At 31.8% G+C, this 18,581-nt stretch overlaps 1 protein-coding gene across 1 annotated transcript; it reads left to right on the forward strand.

Annotated features, from left to right (window-relative positions):
• Nucleotides 1–2,744: 2,744 nt before the first annotated feature.
• LOC120075786 (UTP--glucose-1-phosphate uridylyltransferase 3, chloroplastic) lies at nucleotides 2,745–9,946 on the forward strand. The gene is made up of 17 exons (XM_039029458.1): nucleotides 2,745–3,448; nucleotides 4,166–4,346; nucleotides 4,427–4,576; nucleotides 4,678–4,839; nucleotides 4,981–5,153; nucleotides 5,239–5,305; nucleotides 5,947–6,113; nucleotides 6,532–6,690; nucleotides 6,864–6,955; nucleotides 7,049–7,143; nucleotides 7,431–7,508; nucleotides 7,915–8,010; nucleotides 8,285–8,359; nucleotides 8,485–8,576; nucleotides 8,666–8,828; nucleotides 9,414–9,474; nucleotides 9,572–9,946. The coding sequence occupies exons 1-17, from the start codon at nucleotides 2,745–2,747 to the stop codon at nucleotides 9,682–9,684; spliced, it is 2,628 nt and encodes an 875-aa protein (XP_038885386.1). The 3' UTR covers nucleotides 9,685–9,946.
• Nucleotides 9,947–18,581: the final 8,635 nt, after the last annotated feature.

An 18,581-nucleotide genomic window follows, 5' to 3' on the forward strand; every position in this document is an offset into this window, starting at 1 on the left:
CCCCTAACAAGTGATGTATTTACTGCACGATTTGTTGATTGTCATTTGAATGAGATAAAATTTTCAAAATTAGAGGGAGGAATTAAGAAGTTGGAAAAATAAATTATATGGAATGCATCATTATTGTCTCATTTAGATCCCCATACAGATCAATGTGAATTTGAAGTTTAGAAGATAATTCATTTGCAAAATATAGCAAATCAATTATCAAATGCATTTATAGATGCAAAGAAATTAATCAAATCACATATATCAGCTACAAATGTTCCATCGAAAATTGATATCCCAACACAACAAGTTGTCACTAATGAGTCTGGAATATGCCAGGAGTGTGGTAGACCAATGAGTTCCAAAGATAAAAATCCTAGAAAATGAAAAATAATTAATAGTAAAAAAGACTTGGTTGAGGATGTAAATACCCATGAAGAAATCCTCGACATGACTAGTGAAGAAGGTGAAATACCTAAGGATAATAATAAAATTTCAATAAACTATGTCATGACAGAAAAAAGATAGAATCGAACTCATGTAGTTATTGACAATATTTTTACATATAATAGTTGCTCTTGATATTATATTTGAAAATGAGGATTATGAACCAAAATTTGTTGAAGAATGTCGACATAGAAAAGATTGGCTTTAGTAGAAAAAAGCAATCGAGGCAGAATTAAACTCACTTACAAAACGTCAGGTTTTTGAACTAGTAGTCTGAAAACTAGAAGGTGTCAAACCTGTGGGATACAAATGGGTATTTGTGAGGAAAAGAAATAAAAAAAAATGAGGTCACAAGATATAAAGCAAGACTAGTTGCACAAGATTTTTCACAAAGACCTGATATTTATTATGAAGAGACGTATTCTCCTGTGGTGGATACAATTACACTAAGATATTTGATTAGTATGACTTATGAAAATCTAGACATGCATCTTATGGATCTAGTCACAACATATTTATAGGGATCTCTTGAGAATGATATTTATATGAGAATCTCAAAAGGATTTAAGGTAACTGAAATATATAAATCAAATTCCCAGGAATTATATTCAATAAAGTTACAGAGATCACTATATGGATTGAAACAATCAGGACAAATGTGGTACAATTGCCTGAGTGAATATTTGTTGAAAGAAGAATATCAAAACAATCCAATATGTCCATATGTTTTTATAAAGAAATCATAGTTAGGATTTGCTATTATAACTAGATATGTTGATGATTTAAACATAATTGGAGCTCCTGAAGAGCTTTCAAAGGCAATAGAATATCTTAAGAAAGACTTTGAGCTGAAAGATCTCGAGAGAACAAAATTTTGCTTTGGCTTGCAAATTGAGCATTTAATAGATGAGAAATTTGTTCATCAATCAACTTATACAAGAAAAGTTTTGAAAAGATTCTATATGGACAAAACACATTCTAATGGAAATTCGTTCACTAGATGTAAATAAAGATAGATTTCGACCCCGAGATAATGAAAAACTTCTTGGTCCTGAAATACCATATCTTAGTGCAATTGGTACACTTATATATCTTGCTAATAATACAAGACCAGACATTGTATTTTCAGTAAATTTATGAGCAAGATATAGTTATTCTCCAACAAAAAGATATTGGAACGAAATTAAGCATATACTCCATTATCTCCGAGGAGCGATTGATATGAGTTTGTTTTATTCAAATAAATCAAATTTTGATCTAGTTGGTTATGCAGATTCTGACATTTATTTGATCCACACAAAACTGGATCCCAAACAGGTTATCTATTCACGTTTAGAAGAACTGTTGTATCGTGGCGGTCAGTGAAACAGACCATAACGACTATTATGATCTTGAAGAAAATGAAGACATCACTATACAATAAATTTGTTTGAAGGATAACCTAGCATACTTATTTACAAAATCATACCAACTGCAACCTTTAAGAAATTGGTGCACAATATTGAATGCGGCGATTCAGAGATCTCCAATGATATGTTTCCATGAGAGGAGTAAATATATTGTATTCTTTTTAAGAGTATTAGACTATATGAATATGTATTTTTTTTTCTTTCACTAGGATTTTTTTTCAATGGGTTTTTAACGAGGCATATTTCATATATATATATAATGGGTATCTAAGGGGAGTATTATAAATATCACAAATTATGTGTAAAATAGATACCTATTTAGTATCAAAAAGCTAAATGTCACTCCCTCTACACTCTATGTATATAGCCATATGTCTTATAGATACTTATTCTTAGTGTCCTTGTAATCCACTTTCTACCGGCCAAATTCTTGGAGAAAATTGAGATTTTATAGAAATTCCTTATTTTATATTTTGTTAATTTATTTTATTTTATTTATATATNCCTTATTTTATATTTTGTTAATTTATTTTATTTTATTTATATATATATATATATATTATTATTATTATATTATATTTTCTCCAAACAAAAATAAATAAATAAATAATAGTAAAAAGTCCGATATACGTGGACGGAGGAATCTAGAGGCGGGATATTAACTGGGCCATCCTTGTGGGCCAGCTCTAGCTCAGTGGGTTCTTCTTCACTCCCCCAACCAGACGTTGTTGACGGTTACAGCCTCACCCTCTCTTCTCTTTCTTCCTCCTTTTTTCCTTAATCCTTCAATCCAAGCATATGCTTCCCGCATCTTCTCCTTATCCTTTTTCCATTTTCAATTTAATTTCCATAAGCCTCTGAAAATTCTCACTCTCTCCCTCTTCTTCGCTGTTCTCAACAATGGCGGCACAGGCCAACCCTGTGCTTCACCATAACCACCATTTCCCTTTCTCTTTAACTTTCAAAACCTTACATTTTTCACTTTCCCTCCCAATACCTTCTCTCTCTCTCACTTCTTCTTCTTCTTTCTCTTTGTCTTCATCTTCTTCTTATGCTTCTTCTTCTTCTTCTCGTTCTTTACATTTGCCTCGGGTTTCTACAGCTCCGGTTGATTATGCCCCACCAGCTCCCGACTATGACCTTCAACAAGAGATTCTTAGGCTGAGAGGTCTATGTACTAAGCTTTCTAAAAGGAAGAGCATCAAGGAGAAGTTGAAACTCATTGACCATGATTCTAGAGTCAGACGATTTTTCAATTCTCGCCGTAACTGGTTCTCTAGGGTTTTGCCTCAGCTCAACTTGGATCCCTACGATTGCTTCTTGCTCAAGTGTTTGGTTGCGGCGGGGCAAGAACATGTCCTTAGTTTAGGGATTGAGTCTGTGGAGAGTGAATTTGAGACTGCAAGGGGTGTGGTGAAGCACGCGCTTTATTCGCTTGTAGAAGTGATTGAGAAGTTTGATGTAAATGGCAATGGCGGTGGGAATGAGGGATTTGGGAAGGAGGAAATAGTTCTGGAGAAGGAAGAGTTAAGGGACTTGAAAAAGCTCTTTGTTAATTTACGAGAGATTGAAAAATTTTATGATTGCATTGGAGGAATCATCGGGTAAGTTCTCTATGTTCATGCATTCATGTTTCTCCCTTTTTTAAAGTTCAAATGCTGATGTTATACTTTGTGGATGACAATTCCCTGTTTAAGCTTGTTTCACAGTATTTTTATTTATTTATTTATTTTTAAAATTTTAGTTTAGTGTTAGAAGCTGACATCAATAGATGTACTCTGTTATTTCCTAATTAACTTCAACCACAGTCCACAGCCGTTCTGTTTCAGATCAGTCCTACCATTTTTTTTTTTTTTTTCTGTTTTAGGTTTGATATTTACATTTTATCATGAAGGATGGTGAACAATTTTAGTTCTTTTTAGACTCTTCGTCAATCAAATTGAAGTTACGGGAGTGGTGGGTTTCTCTTTTTTTCATTCATTGATTGTCTAACTCAAATATTGATCTTTCATTAGAAAAGTGTTCAGACCAGGATAGGGATAAATAATTTTTAAATGATCCATGATGCTGTTCATTTTGATTTTTCAATACCGGAGCTCTTTAAACGTATTCTTATTGCATTCAACGTTAGAGCTAAAGATTGAAAAATGTGGGAAAATTACATGTACATTAGCCTCGCCAGAGACCACTGACATGAGCTGTTTGGTTTACACTGATAACATTCTTCCGATTATCCGATGATTTTCAAATTGTGGTTGTAATATCAAAATAATAACATGGCAGATATAAATTACTATTTTGAAAGTGCATGCTTTTTGCAGGTATCAGATTAAAGTTCTAGAGCTTCTTGCCTGTTCAAAACCTGAAAGATATTCTATGAATTGGTCTGGCCAAAAGAACCAGGCAATGGATAGTGAATTTTTGGAGATTCATGCACCCAATGGACCTGATCTTTCTCAAAATATAGAATATGCATCTCAAGCAGCATTGTGGGGAATTGAGGTTAACAGCTGGGGCAATAGTTTTTAACACAGGAATGATATATATTGAATTGTGATTTATAATATTTTATTCTTTTTTAGGGTTTACCTGAGTTGGGTGAAATTTATCCTTTGGGAGGCTCTGCTGATAGGCTTGGTTTGGTAGATCCTGATACAGGAGAGTGTCTTCCTGCAGCAATGCTTTCTTATTGTGGTAGGACTTTATTGGAAGGTCTTATAAGAGATCTTCAGGTATATCACATGTGATCTGATTGATAAAACAATCAGTAGGCGTTTAATGGTTGATTGGATATGATAAGTCTCACGTGTTTCATTTCAACTTTTTATCCAAGGCTAGAGAATTCTTGTACAACAAGATCTATGGGAAACAATGCATTACACCTGTTGCAATCATGACAAGTTCAGCAAAGAATAACCACAAAAGAATTGTATCTCTCTGTGAAAGATTTGGATGGTTTGGAAGGGGTCGGTCAAACTTCCAACTCTTTGAGCAGGTTTATCTGTGGAAAACTTCAGATAAAAGTCACCATAATTCTAATATGAAAATATTATATTTCTCATTTTAATTTCCTTTATTTTTTGGAATTTCAAAGATCTTTAAATCTTACTTTTCTTGTTTAATACATGTATTCCAGCCTCTGGTTCCAGCCATTAGTTCAGATGATGGATTGTGGTTAGTTACCAAATCTTTTGCTCCAATATGCAAGCCTGGTGGTCATGGTGTTATATGGAAGCTTGCACATGACAAAGGTATCTTTAAGTGGTTTTATGACCATGGAAGAAAAGGTGCGACAGTTCGGCAAGTCAGGTAAGATATAGCTATCATAAGTTGAGTAATTTAATTACTTATAACTGCTGGCTTATACTTGATGTAGACTCTAATGACCTTGTAGTAATGTTGTGGCAGCTACAGATCTGACCCTATTGGCCTTGTCAGGAATTGGTTTGCGACAAAAAAAGGTAAGCTTGATGGAGGAAAAACAAATATACTTTTTTGTTCCGGTATTGCAAATGGTATTCAACTGTATTTGCTGTGGAGGTTATGATCATATCCCCCCACAATGTTACTTGCTGGAGGACCAGCTTCACTTCTGGTTCCAATTTTCAATTATACAGATGGTGGTGCCATTTATTGGTAGCTTGTGATGTCAGTTCATAACACAGTTGAACTCAGAGTATATGTTTGATTTTCCTTGGCAGTGGGTGCGTGATCGTGAAAACACCTAAAGAGATTTGCATTCCCAAAAATGTGGTTTTTCTACCTAATTCCAAGCACTGAGTTCTTATCAATTGTCCAGTTATTGTACTCGTACTTGTGTCTGTTGTTAATTATATGACATTAATCAGTATGCACAATGCAGAAGTCATTATCTGTAAGATGATGTACGGTTAACATTATTCTATGATGCACAGAAGGAATGGAAGGGATATGTCTGCTAATATCTCAAACGTTGTTTTATGAATTTGAACATTTTTCTCCTCTAGACTTCTTGATTATTTACTTCTTGGAAAATCGTACCCTTGATTTGATTGAACTTATACTGATTTGAGACCTAGTTTATTTCTTCATACCCTCATTATCAGAGTTGTATGGATTACAGAAACTAGGCTTTGCATCTTGTAAGAGGATAGCAGGCGCTACAGAAGGCATGAATGTTTTAATTGAGAGGAAGAATCTTGATGGGATGTGGGAATACGGTTTGTCATGCATTGAGTACACCGAGTTTGAAAAGTATGGGATCACAGAAGGATCTCGTTCTTCAGTCAGGTGGATGACTTATATCTGTTAAATTTTTTTTTATCATTAGTCTAATTCAATTTCAGTAACTTGACCTTTTCTTGATGGCAGACGTAAGACTGCAATCCTCGTAACCTTGAATGCTTGCATATGCATGAAGGCTTACACACACACACACACACATATTATGAGTGCGCACACAGAATTTACTGCAAAGAATTGGTCCAAGTGAATAATTTCAATAGCCTCCAGCAATATGTCATGTTTTCAGTTTTTAAAATAGTAATTATTAGTTTTAAAGTCCTCATTGATGCATTCATAATGTCAACACTATAGCAGCCATCTTAATGTAGGTTTTTGTGCTTGATATCAATTCTTTGGTAATCTCTGTAAGGAAGAGAAAAAATGCTTTAGGTTTAGATAAGCTAACCTTGTTTATTTGTTGTAGTCTGCAGGAGTCATTCCCTGCTAATACAAACATCTTATATGTGGATTTGCGTGCTGTGGAGAAGGTGGTCTCAACTAATAGTGAAAAGAGTTTGCCAGGAATGGTGCTAAATTTAAAAAAACCTGTTGCATATTTTGACCAGTTTGGAAGAAAGCATAGGTATATAATTCAACAAATAGCTGATGCTGATCTTTTGTTACTTTATATAATTTACTTGATCAAATGTGAAGTGTGAAGTTCTAATGTCATAATTAAGAGTATTAGATTACTTTATCCAACGGTAGCATTATTCCATCTTCCTGATAATCTTGTTTTTCTTCATGCACTTTTAGTGTTTCTGGAGGTCGACTAGAATGCACCATGCAAAATATTGCTGATAGCTTCTTTAATACAAGTTCATCTCGATGTTATAATGATGTAGAAGGTATTGATGCTACTTTTTTGTGCAAGTTCATCATTATCTCCCATCTCCCATCTGCCATTTTCATTCATGATATTGAACTACATATATCACCAGACATACTGGAGACTTTCATTGTGTACAATGAGCGAAGAAGGGTCACATCATCAGCTAAAAAGACAAGAAAGCATGCTAGTGTGCCCTTACACCAGGTAATACTATCTATTAAATTGCTTCTGCGATGATTTTTAGTGTAGAAATTAGATTAAACAATTCCTGTTAGATGATTATATTTCCATGGTAATAGTGTAAACTTGGACAAAAGTTGATATCCTAATTTGTATGATCAAGTTCTGAATATTCCTGGGGGGACTGTGGCATGCAATATGATTGGACTGTGGCATGCAATATGATTGGACTGTGGCATGCAATATGATTGAACTTCCCTAATAGATTAATGATCGTACCTGAATGTTTTTTTTGTTTTAAATTTGTCCAGACTCCAGATGGTGCACTTTTGGATACCTTGCGAAATGCGCATGATCTTCTTTCACTGTGTAATATTGAAGTTCCTGTGGTATGTCATGTTATTCATCTGTGGAGAGTATTTTACTCTGGGTACACCAAGAAGCTGTTTGGATGTCGTTTTTATTTTTCAATTTTTAGTAGATAAACCTTTTAAATTGTATAAGAAGATATTTTCTGTCATGTGTTTTATTTTACTAGTTTACAAAGATAACACATTTAAATCTTGTTATACTTGGAAAAGAAACAATTAATGATTATATAATAACAGTAACATTTTAAAAACATGAAGGTTGTTCCAAGAATCGATTTTACAAATTATCTTACGAATTTTAAACCCGTCTTCTAAGCACACTCTAAAAATTGCTTTACTCTTTCTTTCTCTTGGAAGCTATGGCTTCATAATAAAATATCTTGTCCTATTTCCGTTCATGCTTAACTAATCCTTTCTATGGCAGGTTGAAAGTAATGACAAATATGTTGATTCTGGACCACCATATCTCATCCTTTTACATCCAGCACTTGGCCCACTTTGGGAGGTTGCTAGGCAGAAGGTAGAGTTTCAGTACCTGATTATTAAGAACATCTTTGTATTGGAATGTGCCCCAATTCTATGTGCCTCTGCCTCTCCACTCTGATAATATTGGCTGCGTATACTTTCCCCTGTCATTTTGAGGTTTGCCTGCAGTTCTAAGTGCAGTTTTTCGTTTCTGAAATAACAGCACTATTGAGATATGTAAATGATCTGACCTGGTTTGACTAGGTATAGTTTTTCAGTTGCATATTTCACTGGTAATTGTAACCATAATTTGATATATCATGTCTCAGTTCTCTGGTGGTTCGATATCAAGGGGCTCTGAGTTGCAAGTTGAGGTTGCCGAGTTTTTGTGGAGGAATGTTCAGGTATGATGCCCGATTCTAGCTTGGGTATAGATTGCCCCTTCACAAGTCTCTCACATATTCTTGCATACAAGAACATACACTAGTGAAGTAAATTAATGAAGCTGATCTAGTTCTTCCGGTTCCAGCTTGATGGGAGTTTGATTGTATTGTCTGAAAATGTTATGGGCTCATTGAAGATCGATGAAAATGGGGAATCATTAATCCACTATGGACAAAGGTCTTTATAACTTTTGTATTTTGATTTTTTTTTTTGTTTTTTTTGTTTGAGAATTATAGTTTTGGTTTTGAGCGTGTTCATACGGTCAGGTGTGGAAGATGTAAATTGGAGAATGTCAATGTGCTGAATAAGGGAATTGACTGGAATGCTGAAAACAATATTTACTGGAAGCTTGAGGTGCAGCGGTACGAGGAATGCAAGATCATTTTGCATGGAAATGCTGAATTTGAGGCCACGAATGTTGTTTTACAGGTTTGGTTATATATGAATACAGTATTCAGTTGCCAAAAATTGTAGGAGTGACACATTTACTTACTGGAGGAACTGAGCGTTGATTAAGAACTGATTACCAACCCATACTAGATTTACTGATAGAGATTGAAGCATTATAATAATCAAGCAATCTGTTTTATTGAGCATCGAACGTAATTATCTGACCATTTAAAATAAACCATAGTAGTAGCAATTACAGACGTTGAAGGTCGACATGGAAAAATTCTCAATATTTATTGAAACTTTATTTGATATAACATTTTAGTGGAAGATGTTTGTCTAAAATCACTTCTCAATTCTTCATGTTATTTGGTTATATGATAAAAGTATCTTTTTAAATTGTCCAGAAACACTTGAAAGTATTTGGAAATATTTAAGTATTAAATTAGTAACATTTTCAGAAAAAAATGTTAAAAAAAGATTACTCTTCGAAGTCATTCTAATCACACTTTGGATTGAACTGAAGTCCATGGTAATAGACGTAATATGGAGACTGGAGTAATAGTTTGTTCATCCTTATTGAGAATCTGCCGTGCTAAGAATTTTCTTGTTCATGCTCTGCAGGGTAATCATGTATTTGAAGTTCCAGATGGCTACAAATTGAAAATTGCACCAGGAACTTCTGGTAGGTTCTACATCTTCGTGCTTTCACATTAGAGTTGAACATTTCTGAAAGTCGAAAAGATGCAATATTTCACTTTTTTGGTTTTTCAAATTCTCAGGTTTTGAAGCTCAGTTAGATCCAATTGAGCTTGATAAGCAGGATACCGGAAGTTGGTGCTGGAACTACAAAATAGAGGGTTCTCATATCAAGCTGGAGTATGTGGAGCTATAGGTTGCCTACGAAATAACTTAAAACCATGCCCTTTGTGAATGGTAGTTCACAGATGGTCTTCTTCATAATAATCTAGCGGAAATGATCAGTTTGGTTAAACAGTACTTAACCACTCTCATCCTCCCCTCCAAAAGAAAAAAAAAAAAAACCTTGATTTTTTTGTATTAATCCTGTAAATCGAATGTAAAAAGTGGACACCGAGCAAATGGAATCGTTTGCGCCGGATTACATGAGTAAATAGAAAGCTCCGTTCTATCAAGTATTCTTTGTTGTTGAATTTCCAATTATCTGTTAAGTGTTAATACCTTTAATTCATCCGTAGTTCTTTCAGAAATTTATAATGTGGCACCTCCTTAGTCCAAGGGTGTTCAACTATCAGTCTGAACTCGACCAGTAACCATTCCCACCTTTAATCTGCTTCTTATCTTCCCTTTTCCCCTCAAATTTATTCCCATCATGTGTTGCTCTTCTATTGTAGAAAAACAGCAGTCTGAAAATGCAGCTCATTCTGCTATTCAACATGGCTAAGATTGAAAGCATCTCCTAGTAAGCGGTCTAAGCAATGCATCAACCTTTCTTTTTATCAACAGACGCGGCAACTTCCTCTCCACCATCTTTGCACACCCCTGTCATTTCCCCAGCCAGCTACATACTAGCTTTGTCGGCACTGTACAGAGCTAGATTGCAAAATGCAATGGCAACATCTCGTGTTCGGCTGAATTGCCTTCTCTCAATGCTGGTATGGCTTCTGGATTCGCTTCTATTATTTTAATCCCGTCCACTATAAATGGATAGGCTAAGTATTGTTGCTGAAGCATTCTCTTGCTTCCATTGTTTTCCCTGATTCTAGAATGTGTGTTATGTCGCATTTTCTCTTATTGTTTGAAGATTGGAAGTTTGAACAATGCAGTCACAGCGTTTTCTTTTAAACTTGGATTGCCCGGTCTCGACATCACCAGAAACGGTATCACTCTTACCTCGGCAATTATCCTTCGGTTATCTGCTCCTGTTTTAGCTAGTAACTGGAATTCATCATATACAGCTTGTCTTTGGTAATTCATTGCAAGTTCTCCAGGTTTATAAATCTTATGTATATGCAGGTTCAAATCCCTGTCCCCACAGGGTTAATTCATTTTGACTGTAAAGCAATCTTAGGTTCGATGAAATGATGTGAAAAAAAGGTTGCGGACGAAATAAAAGAACAATTTGTTGCTCTACCAATAGGTTAGTCTTAAAAGATGCATTTTGGCTCATAAGTTTTTTAAATAAGTTTAAAAGATATTGACTTTTTCCCTCAATAATTTCACGTTATGGAGAACACGGATATGGAGAAAATATAATATAATATAATATTTATATAATAATAATAATAATAAATAAATAAAATAACTCAAAGCATAAAATAATTAAAATTATAAAATTAGATAATATGTAAATTAAAATAGAATTCTCACGAATGTATATATCTCTACAAAATCCACAAATGACCACTTATTTATAAGGAATTTTGGCAGGTAGGAAGTGGTACACTGGGACATTATGCATAAGTAGTTGAATGATACATTGCCAACACATGTGATATTGAGAAAATGACACTTGGCATTGGACATTAAACATCACATTAATGAGCATTTATTATTTTTATATAATATTTATAATACTCTTCCTTAGATGCCCATTATATATATGAAATATGTCTCATTAAAACCTCACTAGGAAAAAAAACCACATGGGAAAAAAATTCTAATGAAGGAAAAAAAGTACATATGTCATATAATTTATACTTTCAAAAGAATATATTTACTCTCCATCATGAAAACATCATTTAAGATCTCCGAGTCGTCGTTTTTCAATGTTGTGCACCATTTTTTCAAAAGTTGGGATAGTCTGCCAAGTTATCCTTCGAACAAATTTGTTGTACAGTGATGTTGCCATTTTTTTTAAGATCATGAGTGTAGAATAATTTCGGTGAAATATGTATTGTTCTATCTCCTTTAATATATCCTCATTTGATTTGGGCTATACAAGCTATGTTGTCTTCGTATACTATTGTTAGAAGGTTTTTATTAGAAGACAAGCCACACGTTTCACGAATGTGTTGAGTCATTGACCTTAGTCATACACATTCTTGACTAGCCTCGTGAATTGCAAGAATTTCAGCATGATTTGAGGAAGTGGCTATTATAGTCTGTTTCACCGATTGCCATGATATAGTAGTTCCTCCACATGTGAAGTCATATCCAAAATCTGTATAACCAACTAGATCAAAAATTGATTTATTTGAATAAAACAAACTCATATCGATCGTTCCTCGGAGATAATGGAGTATATGCTTAATTCCATTATAGTGTCTTTTTGTAGGAGATGAACTATATCTAACTAATAAGTTTACTGAAAATGTAATATATGGTCTTGTATTATTAGCAAGATATATAAGTGTACCATATGATACTTTAGGACCAATAAGTTCTTCATTATTTTCTCGAGGTCGAAATGTATCTTTTTTTATATTCAATGAAAGGACTTCCATTGGAATATTTAATGGATATGTTTTGTTCATATTAAATCTTTTAAAAAAATTTCCTGTATAAGTTGACTGATGAATAAATATTTTATTTACTAAATGTTCAATTTGCAAACCAAGCCAACATTTTGTTTTTTCGAGATCTTTCATCTCAAATTCTTTCTTAAGATATTCTATTACCTTTGAAAGCTCTTCCAATTATATTTAAGTATCAACATATACAATTATAATAACATTGTGATTTCTTTATAAAAACAGACAGGCATATTTGATTATTTTAATATCCTTCTTTCAATAAATATCCACTTAGATAATTGTACCACATCCGTCTTGATTGTTTCAATCCATATAGTGATCTCTATAACTTTATTGAATATCATTCTCGAGAATTTGATATATATGTTTCAGGTACCTTAAATCCTTATGGGATTTTCATATAAATATCATTATCAAGAGATCCATATAAATATGCTATGATTACATCCATAAGATGTATATCCAGACTTTTATACATAATCAAGCCAATTAAATGTCTTAATGTAATTGCATCCACCATCGAAAAATATATCTCCTCAAAATCAATACCAGATCTTTGTGAAAAACCTTGTGCAACTAATCTTGCTTTATATCTTGTGACCACATTATTTTCATTTCTTTTCCTCACAAATATCCATTTGTATCCCACAGGTTTAACATCTTCTGGTATTCGGACTACTGGTCCAAAAACCTGACGTTTTGTAAGTGAGTTTAATTCTGCCTCGATTGCTTCTTTTCACTGAAACCAATCTTTTCTATGTCTTCAACAGATTTTGGTTCAAGATCCTCATTTTCAGATATAATATCAAGAGCAACATTATACACAAAAATGTTGTCAATAATTATATTAGTTTGATTCCATCTTTTTCTTGACATGACATAGTTTATTGAAATCTCATTACTATCTTTAGGTATTTCACCTTCCTCACTAATCATGTCAAAGATTTCTTTATGGGTATTTACATCCTCAACCAAGTATTCTTGATTATTAATTTTTTTTTTCCGAGGATTTTTATCTTTTGAACTTACTAGTCTACCACGCTTCTGGTGTGTTCCAGACTCATTAGTGACAATTTGTTGTGTTGAGATATCAATTTTTTATGGAACATTTGCAGCTGACATATGTGACTTAGTTACTTTATTTGCATATAAATGCACCTAGTAATTGATTTGCTATATTTTGCAAATGAATTATTTTTTGAACTTCAAGTTCACATTGATCTGTACGGAAATCTAAATGAGACAATAACGATGTGTCACCTCGACCATATGGAAATAATAATTATTTCTTCCTCTGCTACGGTCACCTTGACCACGACCACGACCATGACCTTGACCACGATTATTATTAAAATCCACAGCATTCACTTCAGGGAATGGTGTTGTTCCGGTTGGTCGAGATTCATGATTTTTCATTAATAACTCATTATTTTGCTCAGCCACGAGAAGACATGAAATTAATTCAGAATACTCTTTAAAACCCTTCTATTGATATTGTTGTTGCAGGAGCATATTTGAGACATGAAATGCAGAAAATGTCTTCTCTAACATATCAACATCAATAATTTTCTCTTTGTATAATAACAATTTTGAACTGATTTTAAATAATGCGAAGTTGTAATCACTTACTGATTTGAAATCTTGTAGCCTCAAGTGCATCCACTCATAACGAGCTTTAGGAAGAATAATTGTTTTTTTATGATCATACATCTCTTTCAAAATTTTTCACAAGATATAGGGATCTTTTATTATATGATACTTCATTTTCAATTCCTCGTGGATATGATGACGAAGGAAAATCACAACTTTTGCTTTGTCCTGACTGGATGTCGTATTGCCTTCTTTAATAGTCTTCCCAAGATTCATAGCATTCAGGTGGATTTCAGCATCAAGTATCCATGACAAATAATTATTGTCGTTAATATCAAGTGCGGAAAATTCTAATTTTGTGAGATTTGTCATAGCAACACTTTAGTGGGGAAAACAACAGGAGTTCGTGCTGATAACGTGTTGTGAAATTGAGGAGCACAACGGAACACGGATATGGAGAAAATATAATATAATAATAATAAATAAATAAATAAAATAAATAAAATAACTAAAATAATAAAATTGGATAATATGTAAATTGAAATGTAATTCTCACCAATGTATATATCTCTACAAAATCTACAAATGACCACTTATTTATAAAAAAATTTGGCAAGTAGGAAGTGATACACTTGGACAATATGCATAGATGGTTGAATGACTCATAGCCAATACATGTAATAATGAAAAAATGACACTTGACATTGGACACTAAGCATGACACTAATGGGCATCTATAATTTTTATAATATTTTATTATTTTTAGTTCCAACTGAAATTGAATTAAATAAAAAATATATGTTTTCTCGAGCCATCCAAATGAAAAAAAAAAAGTTATATACTACAGTAGTATCATACTTCATTTCTTCACATTATAGATTTGTCTTCATAAATATTAATGAATCTCACATTAATGTCGATAAGTCGTACTCTATTTATAAAAGTATACTCACATTTTACACAATAAATGAAGGGTAGAGATGTCCATAAGGTGGGTTGGGGGAGGGAGAATGGCTTCCTCATCCCTGTTTCCCATTTCATTCTCTATCGTTGCAAAATTTTTCATTCAATTTTGTGGGAATTCTTTACGAGGAATTTGCGAGGATGATTGTTTTTTCATCTTTTTTTTAAAGTAACAATTAACTTGAATAACTATTATGGAAAAAATTTAATTAAATAATTTGAATTTAATTTAATAATAATTAAATTTTCCCACAAAATTTTGTATATAATTAATTTTACTTAGACAATTTGAATTTAAACAGAAATTACTCAAATTTTCTAGTAAAATATTTCAAATAATTTCATTATCTAGATCATTAAATAATAAAATTTAAAATTTAAATATAATATGTATATAATAATAATAACAAGATAGCAATAAATTATGATAAAATAAAAAAATCAAAACAAGAGGCATTCTGTCTCATCCCCTTCTCCCTTCACTACTTAAACGTAAAATCCCGCAAAGAAAATTCACATCTCTAAATTGTGAGGGGCTAGCTTCCGTAATTTTGATCTCATTTAAAATAAACTCAAAATCACTAAAAAAAAAAATATATATATATTATTCTTTATCCAAAATCTTAAAAAGTAGTAAAATAATTTAAAGCATTTTTTCTTAAAGAAAATAGACTAAAAGAATAGGAGTTTTCAAAAATAGAAAAATACGAAAAATTATTTATACAAAATATAATAATTTTAATCATAATAATTTTAATCTTCTTTGATAGAGGTCGATAGAACTCTATCCGTGTTTTTTTTACTATTACTGTAAATAATCTAACATTTTTTCTATATGTAAAAGTTTTTCCAAATAAAGAATAAGATCAGTTTTTTTTTTAAAAAAAAACCACTTGATTTTAGCATTTTCTCCCTAATATTATGTTTATCCATTATTTAAAAAGTTCTCATACAACTGAACTTATGGATTCGTTTAATTAAAAAGTTTTTGGATTTTATTTATTTATAATTTTTTAAAATTTTGGGATTTAACTAGTTATATAACCCAACCCAAAGTATTGATTACTCAGAGAGAAAAAAAACCCAAAATTGTAGATGGATTTTATTCAATTTATTTGTAAAATCTTATGGCGGGGATTGATCAAGTCGACATCTGCATTGAGAGAACCAGAGTCATAAGTAGAGATGCCCATTTTTAACATGGGACGGGCCCTTGGAAGGAATTCCCCAATTAGGTTAGGAATGGGAGGGGGAGTAGAGAAAAAAAAAAGGTCGATGAGAGAAACAGCAAATTTTAAAGAAAATTAAGTACAATTGAAAAGGCAAAAATACACTGCTTCAAAAACAACACGAACAACACGAATACCATAAATACACTCTACCCAAACATTCTAGAACCACAAGTACATATACAAGGTGAAAAGAGCAAAGTTTATTTTACTTAGCGAGTGAATATGTTAAAGAATTGCAACTTCAGGACGATGTGGCCATTGGAAGTATCGATGTGGCCATTGGAAGTATGATTGTGTTTGACACCAAACCAGTTGTAAGAAGTCTCATCATCTTCATTCCGTGTGACCATTTTGCTCATTGGATCTTGAAAGCCAACTTTAAAGTCCCAGAACATCATTGTTGAAAATGATGTTCAAAGTAAAAAAAACAAAAGCATAAAACATGTATATGATGGAATTCAAGAAAGAGTTGCTGAACCAACCATCGAAGACATGAGATTGCAAAGGAGAAAATGAGATTTTGGGGGCGGCTAAATGAAAAAGATGAAGAAATGAGATTTAGAGTTTTTTTGTTATCTTCATTTAATAAATAATAAGAATAAGAATAAGAATACTAACAATAATAATATTATTAATATTAATAAGAAATTGAAATATATATATACACACACATGTTGCATTTAAAATTTAATTCCCATTTATATGTTCATTTTTAGGTTCAACCAGCCATTTTTACATGTTTATATATAAAAAATTGAAAACATCGAAAAATATAAAGAAAAAAAAATCAAATTAATTTGATAACAATATGTATAAAATAAAATAAAAAATCTAGATACAATTGTATTTGTAACAAACATATAAACAAATCAAAAGTTGGTTGGATATAATCAAATTTGATAATAAAAAATAAATTCAAATATAAATTGGAGAGAAAAAATAATAAGTTTTTGTTTATTTTGATTAAAAAAATCAATAAGTAGTTAAATAAAATCTAATTTGATAATAACATATAAATTCAAATATAATTCGGAGAGAAAAATTAGGAAGAGAGTTCGTTTATTTACAATTACACTGTATTTATATTTTTGTTTTCATAAGCTTTAACCATTACATTTATAACTTCATTAACTACAAAAACCTATGAAAAAGCCTAACTCGTTTGTTGTAGAGGCATAACAAGATTGCAAAAGTGAACTCACTTATTTGTTTGTCAAAAAGACAAATTAATGATATAATAATATTATAAGATGATAATATGTATAAAATATTCTGTAAAATCCTTATTAAAATAAAAGAAAAATGAGGTAGACATGGTTTATTTTAAATCAATTCAAATGTAATTATCAAAATCTAATTTTTATATTAAAAATAAATATAAATTAAAAAAAAAAAGAAAAATGAGGAAGAGGTTGGTTTATTTTAAATCAAATACTAATTGTAAAGTTATAGCAAAAACAATAACTTGTTAAAGAAACCACAAGAAAACCTAAATCGATGAAACCTTTGTGTAAGTAACAAAAGTTATGGCAATATATGGAGCAATGTATGGAGCAACAATCCAACTTATTCGTGTGCAATCAATACATGATCAGTTTGTTAGGAAGTGATATTTTTTCCCAAAACGTTAAAATAATATAAAAAATAGCATATACAATTTATTAAAAATGTGAGAAATATACAGTTAATTCATTAAAAATGTATGTATACAATTATGACAAACTATAGAGATTTGAATAAAATATATGGATAAAAGAAGTTTTAATAATATATGGACATTTCAAATATAAATTAGGTAGAAAATTTTGGACATTTTATTAATGAGATAAATTCAAAAAATGGTTAAATAGAATCTCAAATAATAATAAAATATAGAGATTATGTTAACTACCTCAGCAAAATTAGGAGGGCAGTTGTCTTTCACAAATATCAACTCTGTTTTCTATTTTGGAATTACCTGGTATTTGTAGTTTCATCAACATCTATGAACAAGACAATGACAAATCATGCATTTAGAAATTTGTAGTCATGTGCATATCACATGAGTTGCCATAATTTTTATTCTTGGACGGTTTTGCCATTTTTCAGAATGAAACCTCAAATTCTACCATACAGTCCAATTTCCCAAAAAAAATTATCCTAATGGGAATGAGGAATATATTTCTCGTTAGTCTCTTTTATATTATTATTATTTAATGTTATGTTGTTATTATTATATTATATAAATATTATTTTTGAATTTCACATTTTTGTTTAAGGGGCAAGATGAGTATGTTTGAATCGAAGATTACCTATATGAATAATTCAATGGACAATTATTTCCTTTAGAATATTAGGAGTGTAAATACCCGAACTTAATTCGATTCATTTTGGGTCACACTTTTCGGAAAATATTGAAACCGAATCGAACCGATCTGTTTTAGTCCTGAACCATTTCGAATTGGGTTGGGATGGCCTCTATCCGTACAAAGATCTAGGTCGGATCAGATCATATTTAATAAAAAAACCGACTCGACCCAACTCGTTTGCACCCTAAGAATAATTATCTTTAA

Source organism: Benincasa hispida, chromosome 4 (assembly GCF_009727055.1).
Source record: "Benincasa hispida cultivar B227 chromosome 4, ASM972705v1, whole genome shotgun sequence".
Taxonomy (NCBI): domain Eukaryota; kingdom Viridiplantae; phylum Streptophyta; class Magnoliopsida; order Cucurbitales; family Cucurbitaceae; genus Benincasa; species Benincasa hispida.

What these genes read in the sequence shown, in the direction of transcription:
- LOC120075786 (XM_039029458.1), top strand. Translation starts at nt 2,745, where the DNA reads ATGGCGGCACAGGCCAACCCTGTGCTTCACCATAACCACCATTTCCCT. An exon ending in GTCTTATAAGAGATCTTCAG is followed by an intron (nt 4,577 to 4,677) that starts GTATATCACATG and finishes TTTTTATCCAAG; the next exon opens with GCTAGAGAATTCTTGTACAA. An exon ending in TTTTGTGGAGGAATGTTCAG is followed by an intron (nt 8,360 to 8,484) that starts GTATGATGCCCG and finishes TTCCGGTTCCAG; the next exon opens with CTTGATGGGAGTTTGATTGT.